Genomic DNA, 24,663 nt, shown 5'->3' on the forward strand with positions numbered 1-24,663 from the left:
CAAGCAAAGGGAGGGGAACAAGGGAGAAACAAAATAAACAATGATCTTACTAGGCCCAGTGACATTAAGAATGTGCAAGAGCATGGAAAAGGGAAAAGGGGGGGAAAGTGCATGGAAGGGGGAGAAGTGAAAAATGCGGAACAGAGGAGAGAACAGGATAAATAATATGTGCAGAACCGAATAAATAATAGGTGCAGTAAATAAATAAAGGCAGTGAAAAGTGGTAGTGCAGCCAGCAAGTGCATGATTAGTCAGATAGGGTATATCTGATAAGTGCAGAAGAAGTGGGGGACTGTATGGGTACAGATCCCAGTGCAAGGGGTGGACATGTGGCAGTGCTGGAAGTAGGCCGGGTGAGCAGGTACCTGGGCCCGAAGGTCAGAGCGTGTCAAGGTGCACAGTACCGAGAGAGAAAAGCAGATCCGCAGCGGAGAAGAGGGGCAAAGGCGGAAGCGAAGAGGAAGGTCTTGAGGTGCTTCAGGAACCGGAGATGGTTTTCCTCCAGTTTCAGTGTGGCCGGGATGTCATTTCTTTTATTTGTGTTATACAGCACCTTCAGGGCAGTGACGCAGGGATGTCTTTTAATAAACTACTGTTTCCCAGAAAATGTATAGTGAAATTGACTTTACTAGTCTTTCCAAATTTCTAGACCCAGCACACCCTATCTCACAATACAGTGCTAGAGGGGTTACATAGTATCCCCTGTGTCTAAATACTCATGTAGCAGTCAAATGCTACCCTTTCCTATTGAAATGGCTTGTGGCAGTGATTTCACAACGAACTACCATGATTTTTCCCGACCGCGAACACCGGTAGCTAAAAATCGCAGGAGGCATGTTTTTCAAGATGGAGCTTTAAGCTCCTTTGTTTAAACGGCTCCCGGTCTTATTTTTTCGCAGTTTCTTTTTGGAAAGGTCCCTCTGGAGGTTGTCTCTGCGTGCCAAACCAGGTCTGGTCCCTTTGTTTGTACGCCTTTGGCGGGCTTCAGTACTGAAGATCGCCTCTGGCGCCTGAGTTTCTGGTGTGGGCAGGAAGTGAGGGAGGTGCCCGAAACTCCCCGTGCTTAGTCTCCTAGGAGACCCAATTGCACTCTGGCGTGATTGGCTGGCTGACTGTCCGGCAAGGGCAGCCACCCTGCTGGGTGAGTGACCGCTAGGCTGGAATGAAAGGGGGAAAACTGTTTAAATGGCGAGTCTCTTGGCTTGGAAGGCAGAGTCGATCACTGGAACGAAAGAACCGAAGACGAGCTGGAAGAGGACGGCTGCTGCAACTCCTGGACCATTGGTTTGTCCGGTGAAGCCCTGCTGCAGGTCCGAATTACCAAGTTCATCTCGACAGAGAAGCCCCTTCAAGGACGACTTCTTCCTTTGAGTTGGTGGGACCAATCCACTTGTAAGCCACCTGGATACCATTCCCGGAGCTGGTTAGGATTAACCAGGGGGAAGGACACCAGCTTGTGTGCTTGACTAGAGCTACTCGGGCTGAATTAACTCAATTTTTTCAGCGTTTTCAGACGATCCTGTGCAGTGCAGGAGTCCCACAACGTCTTCCTTCTTATCCCCACGACTGAGGCTCAGGAACAGCGAGATCTGCAGGAACTGCCAGGAACCAACGTCTTCAGCTGCATCTTTTTTCTATATATTAAAGTACTGTGTCAACCCGATTGAGAGAACGTACCTCTTGCGGTGAAAGTTTGTGGAACTTTCCCAACTTGCAGGCTTAATCAGCATCATTAACCCAACATGATTCTTTTTCGAACAAACTACTTCTGAGAACTGTGGCAAAGATTTTACCGTTTACTAGCAAAACCGCTCTTTCCTATCCAAGACACTAGTCTATTGTCTTTGGCCTAGGCCTATTGAACTGAATTGAGTCCTCTAGTGAACTGAAACTATTTGCAATGCCTAAAAGTATCTGTGATCCATTTTATTAACTTGTGCATTTTTACTCCTATTTAAAGTGACTGAAATGCCATTTTGCTCCTATTTCATGGGAACCTAATTTGTTCAGAAACTTATTGCTTTGGTGTATTTGTGTAGAATATTAAGTTGCCTCCTTCTAGTGACTGTTTTCTAAATGATTGTGTAGTAAATTAATAAGTGTTTTACCAAGAAACCTTGGGTGCAAGTGTCTATTTGAACCACTGTGATTGTAGGACCTATGTGTAACATTGTTTACTGCTCACATTCCCTCTTGAGATAAGCCTGGCTGCTCAGCTCACTACCAAAAACTGTATAGTACAGACTTACACCAAAGGTTGGTTTTGCTTACACCTGTAGTCCTAATTGTATGTGGTAGTCCCAGAGGGTACTGCATGCAATTCTGCCTAAGACAACCCTGTTAAACATGCCAGTGGAGCCAAATGTGTTATTCGGGAAGGCCATAGAAGACGCCCTCGAGAGTACCAAGGAGGAGTACGACACTCTTAAAATCCCCTGCACAGTTCACAATTAAACCCCATTCCCAACGAGGCTCCCCAAATTCTAGGAGATTTCGGGGCCAGGGTGCGCAACGTTCCTCAGGATACTCTCAAGGCCAACAGTCTTCGTCTTGGGGCCAGCCACAAGGACAAGGTTCCTTGTCCAATTTTCAAAGAGGAAATAAAAGGGGCAGAGGAAAGGGGAGACCCTCACCCGGGAGAGGCTCAACCCCTCCTAAACAATGACATGCCGTTTTGGGTCCCCTCCCATGCCAATCCAGTAGGAGGCCGAATGTCCCACTTAACCCACCCTGGGGATAATGTCGGACAAGTGGGTGGTGTTCACCGTGACAGGCAGGTATTTTATTGAATTGCTACAAAAACCACACTACCACCGACCGAGACAGAAGAAAATGACAGCAGAAGAATAAAGCGTACTGCTAGAGGAAATAAAGGTGCTGCTAGAGTAGGACGCCATAGAGATCCTCCCCGCAAGTGAGGTAAACAAGGGTATTTATTCAACCTACTTCCTTGTGCCTTAGAAAGGCCTTACCATGTGCCCAGTATTAGATCTGCGCCCTGCGAACAAATATGTCAAATCCCAGAAGTTTTGTATGACCACGAACAAAGAGGTGATTCCTCTCCTAAAACGGGGGGACTACATGGTGACGTTGGACATGAAAGATGCTTACTTTCATATTTCATAGCACACTGGGCACCGAAAATACCTGTGTTTCAGGATGGCGGGAGTACACTACCAGTTCAAAGTACTCCCGTTCGGCCTCAGCTCAGCACCAAGAGTATTGACAAAGGTGCTCGCAGTAGTGGCAGCACACCTGCACAGAAACTCCTTCCCAGTGTACCCTTATCTGGCTTATCCCTGGGGAAACTCCTCAAATTTGCAAATTAAATATGCAAAAGACAATAAACCTTCTCTTCAATCTGGGTTTCTCCAGCAAGAAGAAATCAAGTCTAGCCCACAGCCAAGTAAAGAGGAGCTGGAGAGTACAGAACATGCTGTTGCAAGTACCTCACTACAAGGTCGGTAGCCAGATAACTGTATGCAAAGCAATGCATTTGCTCGGGATGATGGCTTCATGCATTCACTTGGTTCCACACATGCGCATGCGTCCAAAGCAGGAATGGTTCGCGAAACAGTGGTCTCAGGCAAGCGTACAGTGGGACGATCTAGTGGTTGTTTCGCTAACCCTGGTTCAGGCTCTTTGCTGGTGGTCCAAGGACAACCTGCTAAAGGAAAACCCTTCCGCGTTCCACCAGCACAGGCGATCCTAACTTTCAGAAACATCTAAAGGGTCAAACAGTGCAAGTCCTCACAGACAGCACCACAGCCATGTTCTATCTGAACAAGCAGGGAGGCACACACTCTCAAAGTCTGTCCAAGCTATCCCAAAAAATATGGAAGTGGGCACTCAAGCAAAACATGTTCCTAACATCTCAACATGTTCCAGGGGAACGCAATGCTCTGGCAGTCTCTTGAAGCAGACACCCTCTACCAGAAGAAAATGACTGGCAATTCGGCAGATATCCTCACTATGGGTTCACCACTAGACTTGTTTGTCACAAACTTAAACGCACAATGCCTAGACTTCGCGTCCAGGGTTCCCCAACCAGGGTCCAAGGCGGAACGCCATGTGGATGAACAGGTCAGGGAAATTTGCTTACGCGTCCCACCTCCCCCACCCACCAACACCACTCAAGAGCAAAATAGTGCACCAAGAACAAGTAACTCTGATCCTGCTTGCTACTATGTGGGCGAGACAAATGTACGACCCAATGAAGCTCCCGTGCCCGTACAACATGCTAACGCAACACAAGGGAGCATCTTTCCATCCGCGCCCTCATTCTATGAACTTGGCAGCTTGGCTCCTGAAGTCATAGAGTTTGGCCACTTAAATCTTCCACAAAGGTGTATGGATGTCCTAAAGGAGGCACGAAAACCCAACACCAGACACTGTTATTTTAATAAGTGGAAGAGATGTGTGATCTGGTGCAGGTCACAAATCATACATCAAATTGAATGTTCCCCAGCTAACATTCTACGTTACACGCTTTACCTACTAGACTGCGGCCTAGTATTCAACTCCATCAAAGTACACCTGGCGGCTCTGTCAGCTTACACCACTTCACAGAACAAGGTGTCCTGGTGGAAATTCCCTGTCATTAAGGCATTCATGGAAGTGGTAAGGAGGCTATACCGCCCCCAATTTCCAACCCTCCTCCGGTTTGGGATCTCAATGTTGTGCTCTCCAAACTCATGGGGCCACCCTTCGAGCCTATGCACAAGACCAGCCTAAAACATCTTACTTACAAAACTGCATTCCTAGTAGGATCACCTCCATAAGACGAGTCCGTGAGCTACAGGCTTTTTCCGTACAAGACCCCTTTTTCATTATACACAAGGGCAAGGTTATCCTCTGAGCAAAACCTAGGTTCTCGCCCAAGTTCATTTCAAAGTTCCATGTAAATCCATCCATAGAACTTGCCACCTTCTTTCAAAATCCATCAAACTCAGCAGAAAGAAGTCTCCATATATTTGATGTACGGAGGACAGTTTTGTACTATGTGAACAAAACGAAACCTCTAAGGAAAACAGCAACCCCACCCTGGGCCACACACAGCGCTTGCCGTTCCTTCCAGCAAGACTGCAAGTGGTGTAATGCTTGCTGCTTATTTGTTACATGTGCTGGATGATTTTATCTGCAAACGTACCTGCTTCCAGCTGAACAGCGGTCCGCTTGCCTTTCCGAGCCTGCAGCTCCTTTCATCTTACCTGTTTCCAGCGAAGCAGCGGTCTGCTTGCTCTCCGGAACACCAGTCTCAATTACTTACCCGGAATGAGCGACCACCAGTAAGCTGCACCCGCCTTCATTTTCCCCGCATCGGAGCCATCGCAGCGTTCTCCTGCACCTTCAAAGTACAACAAATTAAGTTCTGTGACCGCCGCATTTACACTCCCCAATAAATGCTGCTTACCTCACATTGCGATCCCGCTTCTGCACAGCTTATAGCAGCGTGCTTCATCAGGGCCGGTGCAGTGTTCCTCAACACAGCCATTGCTCTGCACCGCTGACAGCATTGTTCTTCACTACGGTCACCGCATCTGCACAGCTGATAACAGCTGTTCTTCACCGCGGCTGCTGCAGGAAAAGAATGTAAGGAGAGATTAGTCATTGTATACATTAAAGCATTCATCGCGGAACTCAGCATTCCCTAAGCCTTTTATTAGGAACTTTCAAAAGACACTGGAGGACATTTAAAGAGACAGTGGAGACACTGAAAGTGAGGAAGACCTTAAGGATAAGGAACTTATCTTCCCATTGCGGTGAAACGTACAGAAAGCATCTTGTGCGCCGCAGCAGGACTGGGCCATAACTATCAACTGAGAAAACTGGATCTGCTGTTATCCTGACTGGTGTGAGCTGTCAAAACACCAAAGGTGAGCCTTGGTTCACCCCAAATAAATAGCCTGAGAGGTGGTGGAAAGGGTAGAAGGGGTATAGGTTTAGACAACAGACAATAACACACTGCACTTGTTTATCCTTAGGCTCCATCAGAAGTCACATCCATCTTTGGGCCATATCACCGAATCACTCCCAACTCACTGCACGCTGGGCAATAGCCAGTCAGCGAAAACATTAGGGAGTGGCTTGGGTCAGCGTCCAGTTCCTCGAACCATCACATCATATCCTGAGAAACACGCCTGTCGATCATGATCAGGGCCCCAGAGGTAAGTGTTACAAGAACGCCATCTCCAGATGGATAGTAGAGTGCTTACAGCTCTACTATTCCCTATCCAAGAAGTCTTGCCTTTTACCCCTAGGGCACCCTCTACCAGAGGTACAGTGGCTACCTTAGCTTTCATTGCAAAGGGCCCCCTGGATGCCATCTGCAAAGCTGCTACATGGAGCTTTGTCCATACGTTCACACAGCATTATTGCATTGACACCCACTCTAAAGCAGATTCACAGGTGGGACAAGCGGTCCTAAAACATCTCTTTGCCGCTGTACCTTCTCCCTTCCGGCCTCCTCCTTCTCTAGATGCTGCTCGCTAATCTATACAGAGCGTGTCGTTTGTGGATGAGGCTGCATTGAAGGAGGCAGCTCTTCAGTAGCCGCCCTCATACGTTGCCACACCTCCTGGCAGCCGTCCCCTACGTCTCTACACCGCCTGGCAGCATTCTTTTTCAAGGCCACCTGGAAGATTGGCAAAACAAATCTTTGTCAGGCACCTGACTTTTTGAGGGGGAAGTAAAGCCTTCAGCTTCACTTCTCTGGCCTTTTGCTAATTTGTTCTGGGGAAACTTATCAATACTGGGGAAACTCATTTTCCCTTTTATCTTTTTTATATTTTTGTGACCTTTAAACCTTGCACACAGGATCTTACAGTGGAGCTTTTTTCACTGGGGACTTTTGGTTACTTTTACATGTGCCTAAAGATAGATCTATTCTTTTAATGTTTGTGTTATTTCTAGTGTGCATATTCGCATTTGCTGTGTATGGCTACTAAACATTTCTTGTGGCTGAAAAAAATGCCCGTGCCACGATATATTTGCTTGTATATATTGTAAGGAAGTTTGTGGGCTTGTACTGCCTTTGTGTGTGTGTGTGGCCCAAGAAGTGGATGGGACGGTCTAGTCCCGTACATCTGTGATGGCAGAGAGTCTGGCTGTGGGGCAAGAGTGAAGTTAATAGTGGTGAGCATGGACTTGCTTCCTCGCTGTATTTCGGATAACTCTACAGCAATTTCTTCAGGTCAGTGTTGGAGCCAAGCATCCCTAGTAGACGAACAGCCGACTGAAGATTGGAAGAATGCTCATGAAGAGAACTGGCATCCCTTCCTGCGTCTGGCCTGGTGATTGGACGACCTGATCGCTGAAGACCCTGAGCGGTGCTTCAGCCAGTGGACTAGTGGGGCCAACTAGTCTCTACGCTTTCTCGAGGATCCAGACACCCTTACCCTTGGGAAATGTCCCTGGACCAAACAGTGGACTGACCAACTCTCTTGTGGACTACCTTACCAGATGCGTTGTCGCTCCACGGTTGCAACTGGAACTTTGGTAGTCGCCAGCTTGTGGTACAAGTCGAACTTCTCTCCGAATTTCAGTGTCCCTGTGTTAGGCAAGATTGTATGCAGTACCCTGTGGGAGACTGCACCAGCCTTGTCCTCTTGGCAATAGTTAACCCAACCCTTGGTATAAGCCTGTACTACACAAGTTGGTAGAGTGACTGGGCAGCCAGGCTTATCTCAAGAGGGGTCAATGTGAGCTGTAGGGTTGCAACATAGACTTTCACAGTAACAAGTATCCAAATAACACTTATACTCCAGGTTTCTTGATTAAACAATTGTTAATTAATTTAATAGTTTGAATAAGCCTTCTTTAGAAGGGAGCAAATATGTAACACTTAAATATACTTCAAAAATACGCACTCTCAGTTTCAATAAATCAGTAGATACCCATTTGGGATGGCACACACACTCTTGCACCCTGAGGTGACTTAAATAACTAGGACACTGTGGACATTGATATATCACTGGTACATTTAGAGCAACACTAAGTTTGGTGTCAAAAGGAAAAGGTTAGGGAAGAAAACAATGGTTAACGTGTTTTTCAAACAGGTAAGCACTTTCAAACCCCAATGCAATGTAGATTAACCCTTTCCCAGCTATACAAGTAAAGAATGTATGTCTTTTGGAGGGACAGATCAAAGCAAAAAGTCAGATGTAGCAGAGTCTCCAGGGAGCTGGGACAGCCAATGTCAATTGAGCAAAGTCTAGGGGAGCTGAGGCACTTCTTGTAGGTAAGTAAAAAGCTGTGCACAATGTTAGAGAGAACTTTGTAGAAAATGACATCACTGTTGGGCCACAAGCTGGGAGGCTTGTGATGGGCAAAGGTGCAAGCAACTGTGAAAAGGGCAGACAATGCAAGTCTCAACTGAGAGCTAACAATGCTACACAACAAGAGGTAAGTACCTCTTAGTTTACAGTACCTTAGGTCTGAAGAAATTGGTTCCAGCTGTCTTCTGTTTCTGTTGTATTATGTTCCTGGGCCTCAGTCGTGGGGACAAGAGGGGAGGATGCCTGGAACTCCTGCACTACGATTCGAAGGTCGGCGGCAGCAATGGGCAAACTTCAGATCAGTGGCACTTTGCGGTTTCAGCTTCTCACGAATAGCACCAGTGCGGTTTTCGGACACCTTGTCTACTTGCTTTCCTTGCCTCTGGGGTCCAGCACTCTGTTGAGATGGCTCAGGCTTGGTTAGTCCTGCTTCGAGGGAGTCCGGAGGATCTTCCTGGAATCTCGGATCCGACTTAAAAATGATACACTTGATTCTGGTGTTCTCCCTGGCACTCACTCACTGCAGCAGCAAATGGAAGTGCAGCCAGCTTCGAGAGGATTTCCAGATGAGCTTGTCTTGGGGTCGATTGGTCCCCACCAACCCAAGGGGAGAAATCGTCCTTTGCAGGGCTTCTCTAGTCGAGGCGAATTCGGAGCTTAAGCACTGCAGCAGGGCTTCCTCGGGCAAACCAATGGTCCAGGAGTTGCAGAAAGCGTCTCTTCCAAGTTCTTCTTTGGATTCCTTCGTCCAGTGGTCGACTCTGCCTTCTGTCTAAAAGACCTTGCCTTTTGTGCAGGTTTCTCCCATTCATTTGCAGCCTAGCTGTCACTCACACAGCAGGGTGGCTGTCCTCCAAGGACAGCCAGCCAATCACCTTTGGGTGCATTCCTGTAACCAAGGAGACTAGGCACAGGGAGTTTTGGGCACCTCCCTCGCTTCCTGCCATGCCAGTCACGCTGGAGCCAGAGGCGGGCTTCAGCAGTGAACCCTTCCAAAGACAAAACGAACAAAGGTACCAAACCTGGTTTGGCGCGCAGAGTAAATCTCAAGGAGGACCTTCATAACAAGAAATGTCGAAAAAAGATCGGGGCCATTTTGACAAAATGGGCACCCATGGGTGCTTTACTGCATTTGCAATTGCAGGCCGTGGTAATAACACACAATGGTAGGAAAAAGTACACCCCTACCACCAGCCATTAATAGTAGAAAGGGTAACATATATAAATGTTATATGAGAAAGTAGACAAAGGGGATACTAAGTAACCCCTCCACCAGCCTATTGGAAGATACTGGGTCTAGAAAGTTACAAAATGTAAGTAAAGTCAATTTCACTTCACTGCTCTTGGAAACAGTAGTTTAACCAAGAGAAGGTGTTAAAACCTTTGGGAAATCTGAAAGACTTCCCTGTGCCACTGCACTGAAGGTGCAGTGTGACACAATGTAAAGATGATGCCTATGGAGTATGTCAGACTCCAAAGTCAAAAGAAACAGTGTTCAAATTCAAGAAAAATGCATGAGAGAGTGGGGAAAAAGTCTCTCTTGAGGACAACAATGAAACATCCTAAATTCCAGCAAAAGAGCAGGGGGTCCTCTAAGATAGAAGGGAATTAGCACATTTCTGAGAATTCGCCCCAACACCCTTCGTCAAGGGATCCTGTCCTAGAGAAACTTGAACCGCGACTGGAAGGACGCCTGCTGTCGTCTGTATGTAGTGGCTATCTCTGGAACTCCACCCTCCCTCTGAAATGTCCTGTAGAGGCCTGCATCTGTGAATCTTGCATTTTCTTCATAGCCAGGGGATGCATCTTGCAGCAGGACCTGACGGGAATAATCCTTGCACCCGCAGCTCCTGGGCACATCTCAGTGGAACCAGCGGTGGGAAATCCCGTTACCGTAGATTTCTTCGAATATCATTTCCCCATATGTGATTTCACCCAATATATTTCACTGAAAAAAAGGTAGGGGAAATGGTATATGTGTAATGCATAATAGGTGGGGTGTGGGGTAAGGGTATAAGTTAGGGTAGGGAGGTGTGAGGGGAGCTTCGGGGGGTTTCCCTAGCATTAAGATGTGGTTTTTCCGGTGAAATGGATTCTGTGAAATCTCCAGTAGGAGAAATATATGTGAAGAAATCATATACATCTGGGAAATCCAACCTCCAGCAACCCACGCAGTGAGTTTAAACGCAAAGCATTTGCCCATGTCCTCCATAGAATAACATTGGGAACCAGCCACTTTGTATTATAACTTTACACACTTTCTGAAAGATAAGAAAACAATTTACTTACCTAGTCGCCTTACTGTGTGCAAAGGCCTAGCATAAATATTAGTATTTTTATACATTGCTTTCTAAATTGAATTATTGTGTGCTTCACTTTGTGGACCCCCTCGCCCCACTCTCTCTCCTTAGAGTATCCTTGAATGCTCTCCATGGTTACCTGGATTGGGTTTTGGCTAACCTCCGAGTTCCCTGAAACTAGGGTGGCCTCCTAAAATCTGTCCATCTGGCTGGATTCTACAAATCCTTTTGAACAGCCTTCATTCGTCGATGGAGAGGGGTACCCAAGGCTGCACTTCTTAGCAAGCTTTATGGAACTCTGCTCGGTGTGTGTCCTATCTGCAGGAACTGCTTTTTTGCCCATTGTTTACTTGGACTCTCCAGGCTTCTTAATTGGAGTGGCACCCAGCTCACCTAAATCCACGTCTGTATGTGTCTGTGTCAGTCTTTGTTTTTGTGTCTCTCTGTCCATGGTTGTGCTGCCCAGATTGAACGGCACCAATAATTTAATAAGTGTTCATTATGCTCATTCGAAGACTGAGCTAGCTGTATATTTAACTTGTGTTGTGGGGCATGTTGTTGTCATGACACGCGTGGACAGCAGGTCACTTGTAAGGTACATGTGTGTTTTGGCTTCTCAGTCGATGGAAATATTCTGAAATGAAATTAATTTTGAAACTGGGAGTTTGGAGGTGTAACCGCAGATTTCTGTGCAGTTCTGATTTATCCAGATGGCCCCCTGATATCTGTAGACCACATGCTTCTCATCGTAAATGCATGACATTTCACCTTTACTCTCCTCTTTTCTTTTCCTAGGTCTCTTGCTAGACATCCTGTTCTCGATGGGCAATGGCATAGCGCCCTCATATACAGTCTTCGCCATCACCCGCTTCATAGTCGGGGTGATGAACGGAGGCATGTCACTTGTTGCCTTTGTGCTGTTAAATGAGTACATCGGTGCTGGCTACTGGGCGTTGGCAGGTGAGCCTCCACTCTGGATCTCAACCTTTGGAACAGTCTTGATATTTGGTATGAATCTGGTAAGGGCTACATGTCTGTTGCATATGCATTTAAGGTTATAATGGTACTGTTTCGAATTAGTCACAAGTACTTTTTATCATATTTCTAGCCGTGTTTGCAAGGTTTGGAGTGAAGTCTAATGAGTTTATAAACATGTAACCCTCCTTGTTGTGTCCATTTCATGCAATGACTTTAACTCTTCAAAGGAAGTGAGTTTATACTTCACTGGCAAACATAATCTCAACTTTGTGGCCTTTCTGCCGAGCTGGATTGAAAATTCCACTATTCCAACACATAGTTTTGGAATTTGAAAACCTAAGTTTTCAATTGTGCGCACTAGCTGGTCATTAGCCACAGCCTACTTTTTCAACTGATTTTTCTGCTCAGTGTTTGCTTTTCAGGACACACCAGTGAATTGCATAGGGTATTGGATTGCCTGTTCTTGCTGTGTCATAGGAGTCTGAGTGATATTAAACCCAGAAGTTCCAATCCTGGGGTTGCTCAGGCGAATGGCTCACCTGCTGTAGTGGGCTGTGTGTGCGCGCGCTCTGCATGTGAACTGTTCCAATGCAGCTTACATTATGCGGTGTTCCTGCAGGCTGGAGCTTCCTATTCCTGCTGTTAGCTCACCGAGTAACTGCAACTGCACCTGCAACTATCTGTGTGCACATGTGTTCTCTGACACACCCAAGTAAGCATGCTTCCCTGCCTGATAGTCTATTCCATAGCCTTCTGGAAGAATCGTACCCTGGTATTTATCCAGGGAGATGGTTCAGCTTGTGGGGTTTTCCTAAAACTCCAGACTTAAGTGACCCAAATCAAGTGAGCGAGAAAATGGGCAGAAGTGCAGACCTCCATGAGAACTGTGGCTGAAAAAGCCACAGAGCAGGTGCAGAGGAAAGGAACGAAGGATGCTCAGGCAGGATAGCTGGGAGATGGCCAGGGCCAATTGGGATACAAGAACAGAATTGTAGAAATAATAACATGGTACAGGCCTCCAGAGGCTATCAAAGGGGAAATAACTGGAAATGTCCATGCAAATCCTGTAGAGACTCAGGGATTGCCATGTTGGCCAGCTAATACAGCACAGACCTGAAGGCAAAGGACAAACCTTGAACTGCAAGAGCGTAGTATGCTGGTCAGGAGCTTGAAAGCAGGAAGGCTGTAGCCAGTCGGGCATGCACATAGATCATAGGTAGGCTTCTGTAACCAGGGCAAATGCAAGAGAAAGGACTGCAGTTAGACAGCTGGACATAGAAGAATCTAGCTGGCAGAAAGTAGAAAATAGCTGGCATAGACAGTGGCTGGCAGACGGCTCCACCAATCCAAAAACAGACTGAAAACCTAGGAAGAATTAGAAGCTAAAGATTAAGACCTACATCTGGAATCTGGTAGGACGTTGAAGGAGCGCAAGCACCAGGACTGCTAAGAATGACAGAAGGAACACCCTATTTGGAGGGATTCACAGCAATGGGAACTGGCTCTTGCAGTGGAAAATCACTGCTTCATTTGCATGCAGAGCAGTTTCAAGACGTGCAGATCCTATCCTCCGAGCAAGAGTACACAATGCAAAGGAACCAGCCGCTAGGTATCATGGGTATTGTAGTATGCAAATACATTTTCCTTGCAGTTTTGTGCAGTTGGCAGTCTGACTGAATGGCTGGATTAGAGAACTGTACTTAAGACACACGAGCATACTCTTGATTTTCAAACTAGTGTGTGGATTTAAGCTGGACGACTTTCCTACTGACTATGATCTTTCCTACTTTGTGCCAAATCTCCATAGTCCATCCCTCTGTCTCCTGATTCTCCCCTAAAGCAAGCCACTGATCTGTCCATGCCGTTGAGTCTGTCCCTTTCTCTTGCAGGTTCGGTTGGCGGCCTGTCCTTTGCCGTGGGAATAGCGCTGTTTGCGCTCCAGGGATACCTCATTCGCTCCTGGAGGGCACTGGCACTAATAGGCAACGTGCCAGGGACGCTGATCCTCATGCTTTCTATGTAAGTTACAGGTCTTTCTCTATGGCTCATCCACAATGAGGGCAGTGGTCTGTTCACCTGGGAGCCAGTTAAAAAAAATAATTCCTCAGTACCGACTTTTTTTTATTTAGTGAAAGAACCAACGTATTTGAGCATTCTGTATCCCCATGTTAGCACTAAAAGGTTCCATTTCTCTGTCTGTCGCTCCCTCTTTCTCTTGTCCTTGCAGTGAAAGGCTCTATATCTGCGTGCCAAGTCCCTCCGCCTTCCAGCCATGACATTTTAATGTTGCTTAATTAGTGAGAAGATCTAGAGAATGCACATCCCTGCACCCCATGTAATTGTTTATTGCAGATGTTTGTCTTTGCATGCTGATACTAATCCCTTAAACCCTCCAGACGAGGAACTGACCGGACCGATGTTATATAAATGCATGGCTTAAAAAGTAACTGTCACGTGACTCATAAGATATTACTTTCAGCCATGACTGTAAGAGGCAAGGGCTACCAGATTACTGTACTTGGCTATGGACCTACAAACACACAACACGCAAGACATGGAAAATGTTGGTGAATTCTCCAGAACTATCATGTAGTGCTAAACATTATTATTTCTGAGAACACATTGATGACTTTAAAACAGCAACATTTACAAGCTCAATTAGTAAGAGCAGATGGAGAAGCTGTGCAGTTTGACCAGCACCCTCTAGTGCCCAGTCAATAGAGCCCATTCCCATGCTTGCGATGCAGCGGGCAGCAACATTAGGGTTAACCATCATTTATCCTTTTAATGGTCCGTCATTACAGATCGGATCATGTGTGCCCTTCGTGAGTATGACAGCCAAACCACTCCTATAATTAAAGAAGAAAGCATTGAGCATAAGTCAGACTTATTCACAACCAATGCAGAATCTTCAAACCCTAGACACCCCTTTATGGCGAGTCCTTGGTGATGTTCAATTAAGATGATTGTGTTTGAGGCAGTGCTGAACATTCTAGAGGTGGAAACCGACGACTTAAATGAGCCTCAAAAGACCCTAAATGGACCCATGCATTATCTAGTATGACCCCAAAAGGTATTAATGAGGAACAAGATTTTGATTGCTTTTTATAAGACATTAGGAAAGCATTGACGGTTGGGGAAAATACAGGGTTTAGCATACAAGGTTACTTCAGAATACCAATTGAGGGATGTTGGGAAAGATTTCTCTTTTAGGCAACTTTCCCTCCATAGTCTTTGGGGCCCTAAACCTTTTGCTTTTGCTTTTGTTTTTGAACCTGTCCTGCTCTTTTACAGAGAAGTGAAGTCTGCAGCTTCAATTCCATGGCCTTTTGCTCATTTTATCATTGGGAAACTGATCATCCTTCAGACTATCAGTACTGGGAAACTGTTTGTTTCCCATTTGTCTTTTACTTTTTACCTGTTTGAGTGACATTTTAACAGTGCACACTGCATCTTACCATGCAGTGATATATGATATGATATTTATAACGTGCCTAAACACAAGTGTTTCAGTGCAGTGGGCATACTATTCTATCACCCTAGACATTTACACTGGGGATTTTTGGTTACTTTTATATGTGCCTAAAGGATAGCTGGTGGCAGCAATTATATTGTTACCATTTATGCCATATTTTTAGTCTGCACCCACAGCTACTGGAAATCCTCTGCTGGCAGGAAAACCTACCTCAAGCGACTCCCAGTCGTCCTGCCTAGACACTTGGGAAAATCTCAGTCAGGGGGGTGAGTACTCGCAATACCAATAGCCGCCCCTTTCTCCCCTACAATAAATCTTAGAATAAACTTTGGTTTATTCCATTCCATCGCTTTTTGAACGTTTGTTCTACAAGTTGTTCTAATTTTACCTGTAATATGGTTGACAAGTCTTCTGGAACATTTTTCACCACCACAAGAACTCTTCCTACATTGGTCCCCTCTCAGAAGCTTTGTGACTTTTGAGCACAAGGCCCCATTCAACATAGGTATTGGACTTACAAAGGTTAGTGCTTTTATTCTTGTGAACTGGTTTTCCTTCCTGCATCATTACTTGAATTGTATTCATTCATACACACCAAAGGTGACTGTATATGTTTGATAACAAAGTTTTGTGTGATATTGCTTGTTTCATTTTTCGAGTGTGTTTTGGTATTGAGGCTTGTGGAATCTGCTTACATCACATGCTCTGTACAGGCCGACATCTAGTGGAAGCTGCACCGTATTACAGTTGTTTTCGAAACTCAAAGGGACGTCGACAGGGCATGCCAGTAATATTATCTCTAGTGTGCCGTCTACTGTACCCATGGACCTTGACAGGTCAAGGTCCCTCAGATTGTTTCTTAACTTACCTCAAAGGTGTATGGAAATCCTCAAGGAGGCACGTAAACCAAACACCAGACACTGTTATTTTTACAAGTGGAGACGATTTGTAATTTGGTGCCAGTCCAAACAAACCTGATAGAATGTACTCCAACTCACATTCTCCACTACATGCTCTACTTATTAATCTTATCCAATCTATACCATATACCACATCACCAAAAGTCCTATTTAATCTATTGACCTCGTACTTTATCCATTCATGTCAACATACTGTCATATATTCATATATACATGTCCCCTTGTTGTTATCACTTGCAAGCGTATACTCGCATGCGCATGCTCACTCGAGTTTCCTCTGTTTACAAAATCCCAATGCTGGCCTGTCTTTCACTCTGGAGCCATGCCCTGCTTCAGTGAACAGAGAGGATTTCTTTTAAAATGGCTCCTACTCAAACCGCTCAGGATACACATGTTTTATTTGGAGGACCGGTCTCTGTAGATGGGCGTGACTCCTGGTGACTGGCCTGGGCCTTTGCAAAGTATGGGGGCAAAAAACTGCGATCACGTCGGGTCGGCAGAACTGTAAAGGTAGCTCGACTTACAGGGGTATCCCTAATTATAAGGGTACCCCTAATCACGCTCACACCAGAGTAAATGCACCCCACTAGGGACGTAAGGCCAAGAGTCTATCTTGCAAGGATAACAATTTTATTCTTTATAGAAATGAGGATGGGGCAAATAACTCTGTTCCCTGAACGGCCTTCGGTCCCTCTTCTGTTCCTTTCTCCTGCCAAACTGGTGCCAGGCTGGAGCTTTTATACTCGTGGCTTGCTGCAGTTCTGTCACTGGATAAGGGCATGGCTTCATCCCCAAACCGTCCTGCTTCCATACAAGGGATGCTACAAAGTCTTCCTTTCTTCATTGTCAGTGTTTTCTTTCAGGCCATGCTACTTTACGTATTGCTACCTTACATTGACAAATACTGCAGCCCTGCAGACTTTTACAAACCTTGAGGGCTAGCCCCAGGAAAAACTAAACATTTCTATTTATATAACTAATTTTCATTCATACTCCACTCATTCTCCTCATATTTGTATCTGTTTTTATAATCTCCTTAAAACCTTGTTTGCCATAATTCTGCATTGCGTGTATTGGGCAAGTTAAAATCCCCTTTTAGCATGCATGGGCTAGTTCTGGCACGAACACTGCAAAGCCTGTAGTCCAATTTTAGTACGTGCTGCATTCTTTCCGGCCGAGAGCCTTCCTGCATCTACCCTGCTTCAAGATTTTCTAGAACTACGTAGGATTTAACATTTACAAATGAATTCAGCTAATAGTTATTTGCACCTTATATTTAAATAACTTCCTTCTTTTAGTGCCTGCCCATATTTGTGTGTGTGATTATATTTGCATGAGAGCTTTCCCAGTGCCCACTGCCCCCTTCCTGGTTCCTTGTAATGCCTAGAAACAGTCAAAAGAAGTCTTGCCTAATTCTAAAGCGCTTGGGGGTACAGGAAGGCGCCAGCTCCTTCCCAACACCAACTCTCGCCTCCCCACAACATCTGCTCCGGGATATGTCAGCCAGCCACACGCCCCCGTTCTTAGTGCAGTTAACTTCAGGATGCAAATCGGAACAGTGGCCTACGATCTGTGTTCTCATGTCTGTCTGCAGTATCAGTTCGGAGAACGTGTACTTCTGCTAGTAATACATAAATATTGTTGTATTTACCGCCTGAAGTAGAATTATTGCATATTTCACTGTGTGGACTCATTGTGGACCCCTGGCCACACTCACTCATTCCTGAGACTAAGCCTTGACCTCTCTCTAAGCTTACCTTGATTTGAGTTTTGGCTAACCTCGGAGTTACCCGGTTCACTATAACAAGGGTGGCCTCCTGAACACCAGGCCACCCTTGTTATAGTGAAATCCAGAGATACTAGAAATCCATCTTAAAAATGCAGCTAAAGGATTCATGAGAATCTGTTGACCAGTGCTGGAAATTGGATTCCTAAAAATAGGACGACTGCGTAAAGTGCTTGATGATTATTTAATTACTGAGTGTGAGAAACCTGAGGGTATTCTCACTCGTACTAGCCTTGGATCCTCTGCACAGTTGGCCATGGATCCTGAACCTGGGGGTGGAGAAGTGAGGGAGGATCACCCGGGTGGAGTTTCCGTGAGGATTGGGAGTGGGGCGCCCTCGGGCGAGACATGGTATTATCCCCCTTTTCCCATTGACAACCAACCTAATCCTTCCCAGACCTTTATGGGATATTATAAGCCAACTCTCATCATTTCCCCACATGTGACACTTGACAGTACCGAGACGAGGAAGAGGAGGCTGAGAGTGATGCACACTAGACCATATCACCACTTTGGTACTGGGACGAGGAAGATGCCCGTGAAGTGTAATGAAGGTCAGGCATATCCTCTTAATCATAGTCAGGCAAATCCAATTGGAAGTATATACCTGCAGCCTGTTACAAGGTTACAGGTGTATAAAAGTAGATCAAAGGTGTGCAGCCAAGAGAGAGACGGAGACCTGTGGGAAGGAGTCCAACAGGAGACCCTTGTTTGAAAGAGGCAGCCATGATGGGCCCTGTGGGATAGCCAGGATGTTGGCCTGAAGTCCAGTGTGCAGGAGCGGGAGCCGCTGCGACGTGAGACTTGCAGCAGGAGTCGGAGGGAGCGGGATGCTGTCCGTGTCTAGTCCGAGGCAGTGGAGAACTCAGTGGGGCAGAGACAGCCCCTGAATGCGAGCAGGGCTCGTACCAGCATCTCTGCCGACCTGGAAAGCTGGAAGAGAGCGGGAGCCACCAGGGAACATCGCTGCAGACCAATGAGTGTCGGGAGAGGCACGCTGCAGCCGAGGGGTGTTCTAGCGGGTGGCGAAGCAGCAATATATTACCGAACAAAAGGAACATGTACAATTAAAGCTGCTAGTGCACATGGAATAACAAACCAAATGGGAATTTGAAATTAAACATATTGAACATTTATTACACAACAAACTGAATGAAACTTAACCATTGAGCACATTGCCTATCTGATGAATACCGAGCATAGTAAAATCACACAATTCAGCTTGTGAAATATAAAAGGAAAGGAAGCCTTATGGACACAGCAAGTGATCAGACTGCCAAAGGGAAAGTGCCCAAGTAACCACGATATCTAAAACTACATCCGTATGAAAGACTGCCATAAAAGGTGGGACAGAAGTAAGACCACCACAAAGTGAATGTTGTGAACAATTGCACTGCGGCAAGGCCAAAATCTGACGAGAGGTGTGTGACCTACTCTGGCAGAGCCAGGGAAACACCAAGGAGAAGCCAGAGAAGTGTGAATATTATGCACAAAGCTAAGAGGCCACAAGGAGAGGGATCCTGGTTGCGCGACCTATAGTGGGTGGACCGTGTGGTCTGACAACTGCACCTAGACCAGGGAGCCCTGAACTGCCAGAACCAACAAGACATTGTTGAATAATACTAAAAGGGGCACTGCCAGTGAATGGATGAGACGATCCAAGAACATGGTCAAGCTGAACTTAAGTTGTGTTAACCTTTTTGTTTGAAAGATTGAAATGACTATAACTGGCGCGGTTGAAGTCTTGGGGAAAGGAGCCCTCCGATGTGAGACATTACACTTGTTGTCTTGGGGAGAATTGTGTTGAACTATATTACCTTGATTGGAAGAAAGGCACATTTAAGACTTTTGTGGCACTTACTTGAACCTGGGCAAGGGAGCTGAAAAAGAAGCTGAGAGCTGAAAGCAGCTCCGAACTTTGTGTTAAACACCATCCAACACAATGTTTATCTTTAGTTGCGAGGGCCTTAATAGGTTTGGATATAGACAGACATTTAAGTTGAACTCTTTGACTGTAGGGAAATTCCACCTTAGCCTAGGGCAAGTTAGGACTTCAACCATCCTGACATTTAAGTTAATAAATATCTATTGTTTGAATTTTAAGTCTGTTGTCTGTGTCGTACTTCATGATGCCTTCTCATCCGTTGAATTTGACTATAGGTTTCAATGTTTGAAGAGCTTAAATTATACGACCAACCTTCTAGCCTACTGAAAGCTTGAAAGCTTATTCTAAAAGCAGTGAAAGTTCCCTAACCCTTAGCTAACGCATAAAGTTCAGATACGCAGTTGCGGTTACTATTCAGGTCCAATACAACACGAGGGTTGGGGGAAGGGGATGCCATAGAGGTGTATGGAGGGAAAGCAATAAAGAGAACATCTTTTCCTAACTCTGAGCTTCTGAACGCAGTCGCTTTGGGACTTGAGGCCGGCGGCCCGATTATGTTACTCTCTCTCCGCTTCTGAACCTACAAAGGCCCAGATCTTTTGGATATCTCTTGATGTTCATTCCAGTATCTGATAAATTAACATACAATGTTCCTTTTCTAGCACGTATGGCCAAGGAAAGCTGGTAATGAAGTATGGACAAACGCATTGAAATAGTCCAATCTGGGACACTAGTGTACTCGGAAAAAGATCTGGAGGGATTATATATTAAATAATAATCCTTTAATGTATTCAATACTAACAGGTGTACCTGTGCTTCGCACGCTAATTCCTACTACAGTCCTAGTTTGAATGTTATTGAATGAAATTAACTAATGCTTCTTTGTAGACAATATTGCTAGTCTTTCCTGTAGGAGGTGGTGTGAACAAATTGTCTTTGTTTCTAACTCTGGAGCAAGCGACATGAGACCAGCATGAATCCCGTAAATCGGTTCCAGCTACTCTGAGTTGGAGCATTGAGCTTGCACAGCAGCATTACTGGTGTTCCGATCTACAGCTGAGGAAGCAGCAACCTCAACATAAGTGACGTACATGTAGGACTGACGCGTGTAAGCTTGAAGTGCCAAACCCGTAGGTGTACGGCTGAAGCATGTACGTTTCATACTGTTGAGATGGCATACGCTAATCAACTTGCGTGAGAAATTAAGTTTCTGTAATTATCATGAGAGGTTTGCCACGATGTGACAGACACCGTCATTGCAGACACTATTGTAGAGATATGCACCGTTTCCTGTCGCCCGCATTATTGCAAAATCACTGTATTGTGTCACCTGCATGACTTCAAAAGTGAGAGCTACTAATGTCAGCTGGAATGCTGATAGTGTGGGAAGTTTAGGAACAATGAACGTCGAACTATGGCACAAAGAGCCACATGACGGGGTAAGCATTGCAGACACTTAAATCAGAAAAAGGTATTTTTTATACTTGGTAAATTGTCTACACCATGTAATCCATGCCAAATTACCTAGATAAGAAACAGACAGCAACAGTCAAGGACCCTGACCTAATTATAAAAACAGCACACAACCATAATTTACACACTCTGCATCCACCACCATTCATTGGCCAACAACCAACCAAAACAACTGTTTCAAAACAATAGAATTATAATTGTTTTTATAACGCGCTTAATACCAGAGATTGGTTTCTAACCGCGGGATCAGTATGTGCTGCGCTGTCTTGCTTCCAAGGTAAACGTGCTGCCCCTGAGCTAGCTCCCCCCACCAATATTGAGAAGCAAACAAATATAACAAGCGTTAAATGGCCGAGAACAAAGGAGATGGCTTCAACTTCTCATATTTCCATCTTCAGCCAATACAGCAGTCTCCAACAACACCATCCGGTTTTGACATATGTTTCTGATTTTAAAACTTCTTCATCAGGGGAAAACTGTATACAAACCAAATTACAAAAATTGAGTGACTGTCTGTCCCCCAATAACTTTCTTCTGAACAACCAATTTCAAAGAATGAGGCCAAACATAATGAAGTGCTTCCAATTTTCCAGAGATATGTGCAATTGACTAGACAATCCCCGAGACCCAATGGTTGAACAGTAGGGAGCGTGATCCCTCAATCGAGCGAACATTGGATGGCAAAGGACCCCCCCTCAAGAAAGGTATTTATGTTGCACATGCAAAGCGTCACCCATTTGTGGTGGACTAAAGACTGCCCAATATTGGGCTTAATTCCCTAGAAATTATTTGAAACACGACATCCGTGCTGGAGTGAATCGAAAACTATTCAAGGAAACAATGGGAGAGTCTAAAAGGCAGAAGTGTATCAGTTACAGGCAATTGTTCTTTTCATGCCCATATGACAACACCCACGTGGAAAGCACCTTACCAGCACTGAGACCGCTTTGGAACACAGTCGAATAAACGGTCAATGTGGAAAGCCCCACACATGTAGTTTCCCGATGTGGCCTGGAACACCTAAAGCCAAAAATGCGATGTCAAATCTAGTGACCCTCCCCAGGTCAGTACTGATTAAAAGGTCAAGTAGGATTCATAAGGATGCCCACTCACCTTCAGATGAGTCTGGAAGAAATATATCGCTTCGAGCACCCGTACTTTCACCAAATTCGGAGTGCAGCAACTAGGCAGTGGTTTGCTTCCTCCCCACCGGGGCTCCGCATCCAATTGACAGGACGTGGCCGATACATTTGGCTTGTGTTATTCCATCAACAATTCAGATGAGACTGACGTGAGCCTTAAGACCAAGTCATGTGACTAGACTGTCAGAGGGAGGAGGATGGACTAAAGAGACCTGTGTGGCCGGTGGCACTCTTAATATAGAAAAAAGGCTATAAGGCAAATCTGTAGAGTAAACCATGCCAAGCTGAATGAAGACGCGTAACACATTGGTAACATTAGATATGCATAGTAATTCAAAATACATTAGTGCCATATTGGAGCCATTCCAAAGTGACCTATTACTTGTCTTGACTTAGAAACACTAATCATACAGACAAGCCCACAATGGGATCTTTCGTCAAAGATCATTCATAATTAAACTCTCTTGTTATTGTAATGGGTCTACCATGCCAATGAGGGTGGTCATGTGAAGGACACAAACTACCTCTTTTAGCCTAGAGTAGTTGATATGCCAATAGGAGAAAACATAGGAGAAAAAAGGAACAGGGAATCTTGTAGGCATCAAATGAGGTGAACATCAATAGTAGGTGGCCAACACCTCTTATGGGCTCTGAAATCCTGTGGACAGCAATCTGGCTGCCATTCTTCTACAACATTGTCCTTGCTTGATGGTCTTTAAATTGAATATCTGAAGCTGTTCCTTATGTGCTAATTTCCTCGCCAGCATTTCAATGTTTCTAAAATTCACCTTCTCCACACAAAACCATATTAATTCATCAACCATATGGCCCATTTCTACATAATATGAGCTCGGTGGGGCTGCTAAAGTTCTAGTCTCGATCTTAGAATGGTGCTTGTTCTGGGATGAACTGCCCAGGTGGTTTTATCAATGTACATTGTCATTATTGCCTAGACCACATTGTGGCTTCTGCACGTCATGAAATATTTTAACTGCCAGGTATTTTTCTACACTGTCAAAGGTCTGGGCTTGCATGCCACACAGTAATCACAAGTGTTGTGTCCTAATACTGGTTTATTAGCCAAATCCAAATGATTGGAAGACCGGATTTCTGTAGGCTCGAGCCAGTCTTGCTTAAGGCATTTGCCATTTTTTTAAAGCACAAAAAGGTTTGACGAAGGAACTACCTAAATCATGTAAAGTGTGCCCGTTTTCAAATGGATCCACCTATAGCCCGCTTTGGATGGCAAAAGGTCAAAACGTCAAGCATAAACGAATTGATCCTTCTCTTGCGGTTGTGATAATTAATTAGCAATTCTTCACGGTTGGCATATCTTGACCTTTTCTGGCAATGATAGACCAACTTCTTATGATCTCCTCTAATCTGTAGCCTACCTTCAAGATGTCTGCGTGTTGATTAAATCACATGACATCTGTACACTTTCTCCAAAGTCTCAAGAATATGCCATATGATAAATTATTAACCAAACTCCAAGATTATTGACTCAAAAAATGTAAAGTAGCATTTGGCTCTGACTTTTGAAATAATTCAGTTTTAAATAACCATCATAATGGGAAATGCGTAAGCCCAAAAATAATACTGATGCTGAATCAAATTCACATGAAAAATGTATCAGAATCCAAGCGATGGATCCAATCAACAAATTCCAAATCCCATCAATGCACTCTTGGTACATGCCTATAGATTGAAAGATGCATTGTCATTATTATGGATGAATTGTTCCTCAAACACAGCCATATGCATTATGGCCAGATTTGGTTCAAACGTGTAGCCCATGGCGGTACCCTTACTTTGTAGAAAGTATTAATTCTTGTAACGTAAAAGAACTGCAAAGAACCATCGCTGTGCACGCTGTAAGAAAATCCGTTGGAACATTGAGGCATAGGATGTCTGTTTCCAGTCTGGGACATGACAACTGTGCTTGGCAGTTTCTAATTCCTGCATCAAAGAGGGGCCTACCAGTGGCAGCAGATAATTTACTTGCAAGTAAGAACCCATTATGCTTGACCTATAGAATTCTTTCTTCTCAAGCATGGGGCCCGGCATGGATTCACATGCTCATAAATATTTCCCCGCCCTCAGGCTGGGAATCCTCGGTGAACTGTCTTTCTCCTAACAACCAATCACTGGTCTCTGGGTCATACTGCCGCCAGCCAATGACTGCCCTCTAGCTAAGCCCCTCCTGTGGCAGCCATCTTCACATTTTTACTGCACGTTCAAGTTGCATTTTGCAATTTTTCTAAGAGTGTTGCGCAATTTTTTTACGGTCAATAGAGCCTCAAGCTTCATCGATCCACCTTACGATTAACGCGGATCTGTTTTCGGATTCTTCAGCGCCCCTCAAGGGTGAATTTCGTTGAGTTTCTTCTTGGAGGATTCCAGAAGCTTCTTCAAGGCCTACGCCGCG

At 45.1% G+C, this 24,663-nt stretch overlaps 1 protein-coding gene across 2 annotated transcripts in view; it reads left to right on the forward strand.

Annotated features, from left to right (window-relative positions):
* The window catches only part of SLC22A15 (solute carrier family 22 member 15), a 398,229-nt gene that overhangs the window by 161,824 nt on the left and 211,742 nt on the right, over nt 1-24,663 (forward strand). For both annotated transcript variants that reach the window (XM_069635638.1, XM_069635639.1), the window contains exons 4-5: nt 11,372-11,536; nt 13,444-13,573. In XM_069635638.1, the coding sequence (XP_069491739.1) occupies nt 11,372-11,536; nt 13,444-13,573 (295 nt within the window). The remainder of the gene's footprint in view (nt 1-11,371; nt 11,537-13,443; nt 13,574-24,663) is intronic.

This window comes from Ambystoma mexicanum, chromosome 7p, assembly GCF_040938575.1.
Source record: "Ambystoma mexicanum isolate Mex_15411 chromosome 7p, UKY_AmexF1_1, whole genome shotgun sequence".
Classification (NCBI taxonomy): domain Eukaryota; kingdom Metazoa; phylum Chordata; class Amphibia; order Caudata; family Ambystomatidae; genus Ambystoma; species Ambystoma mexicanum.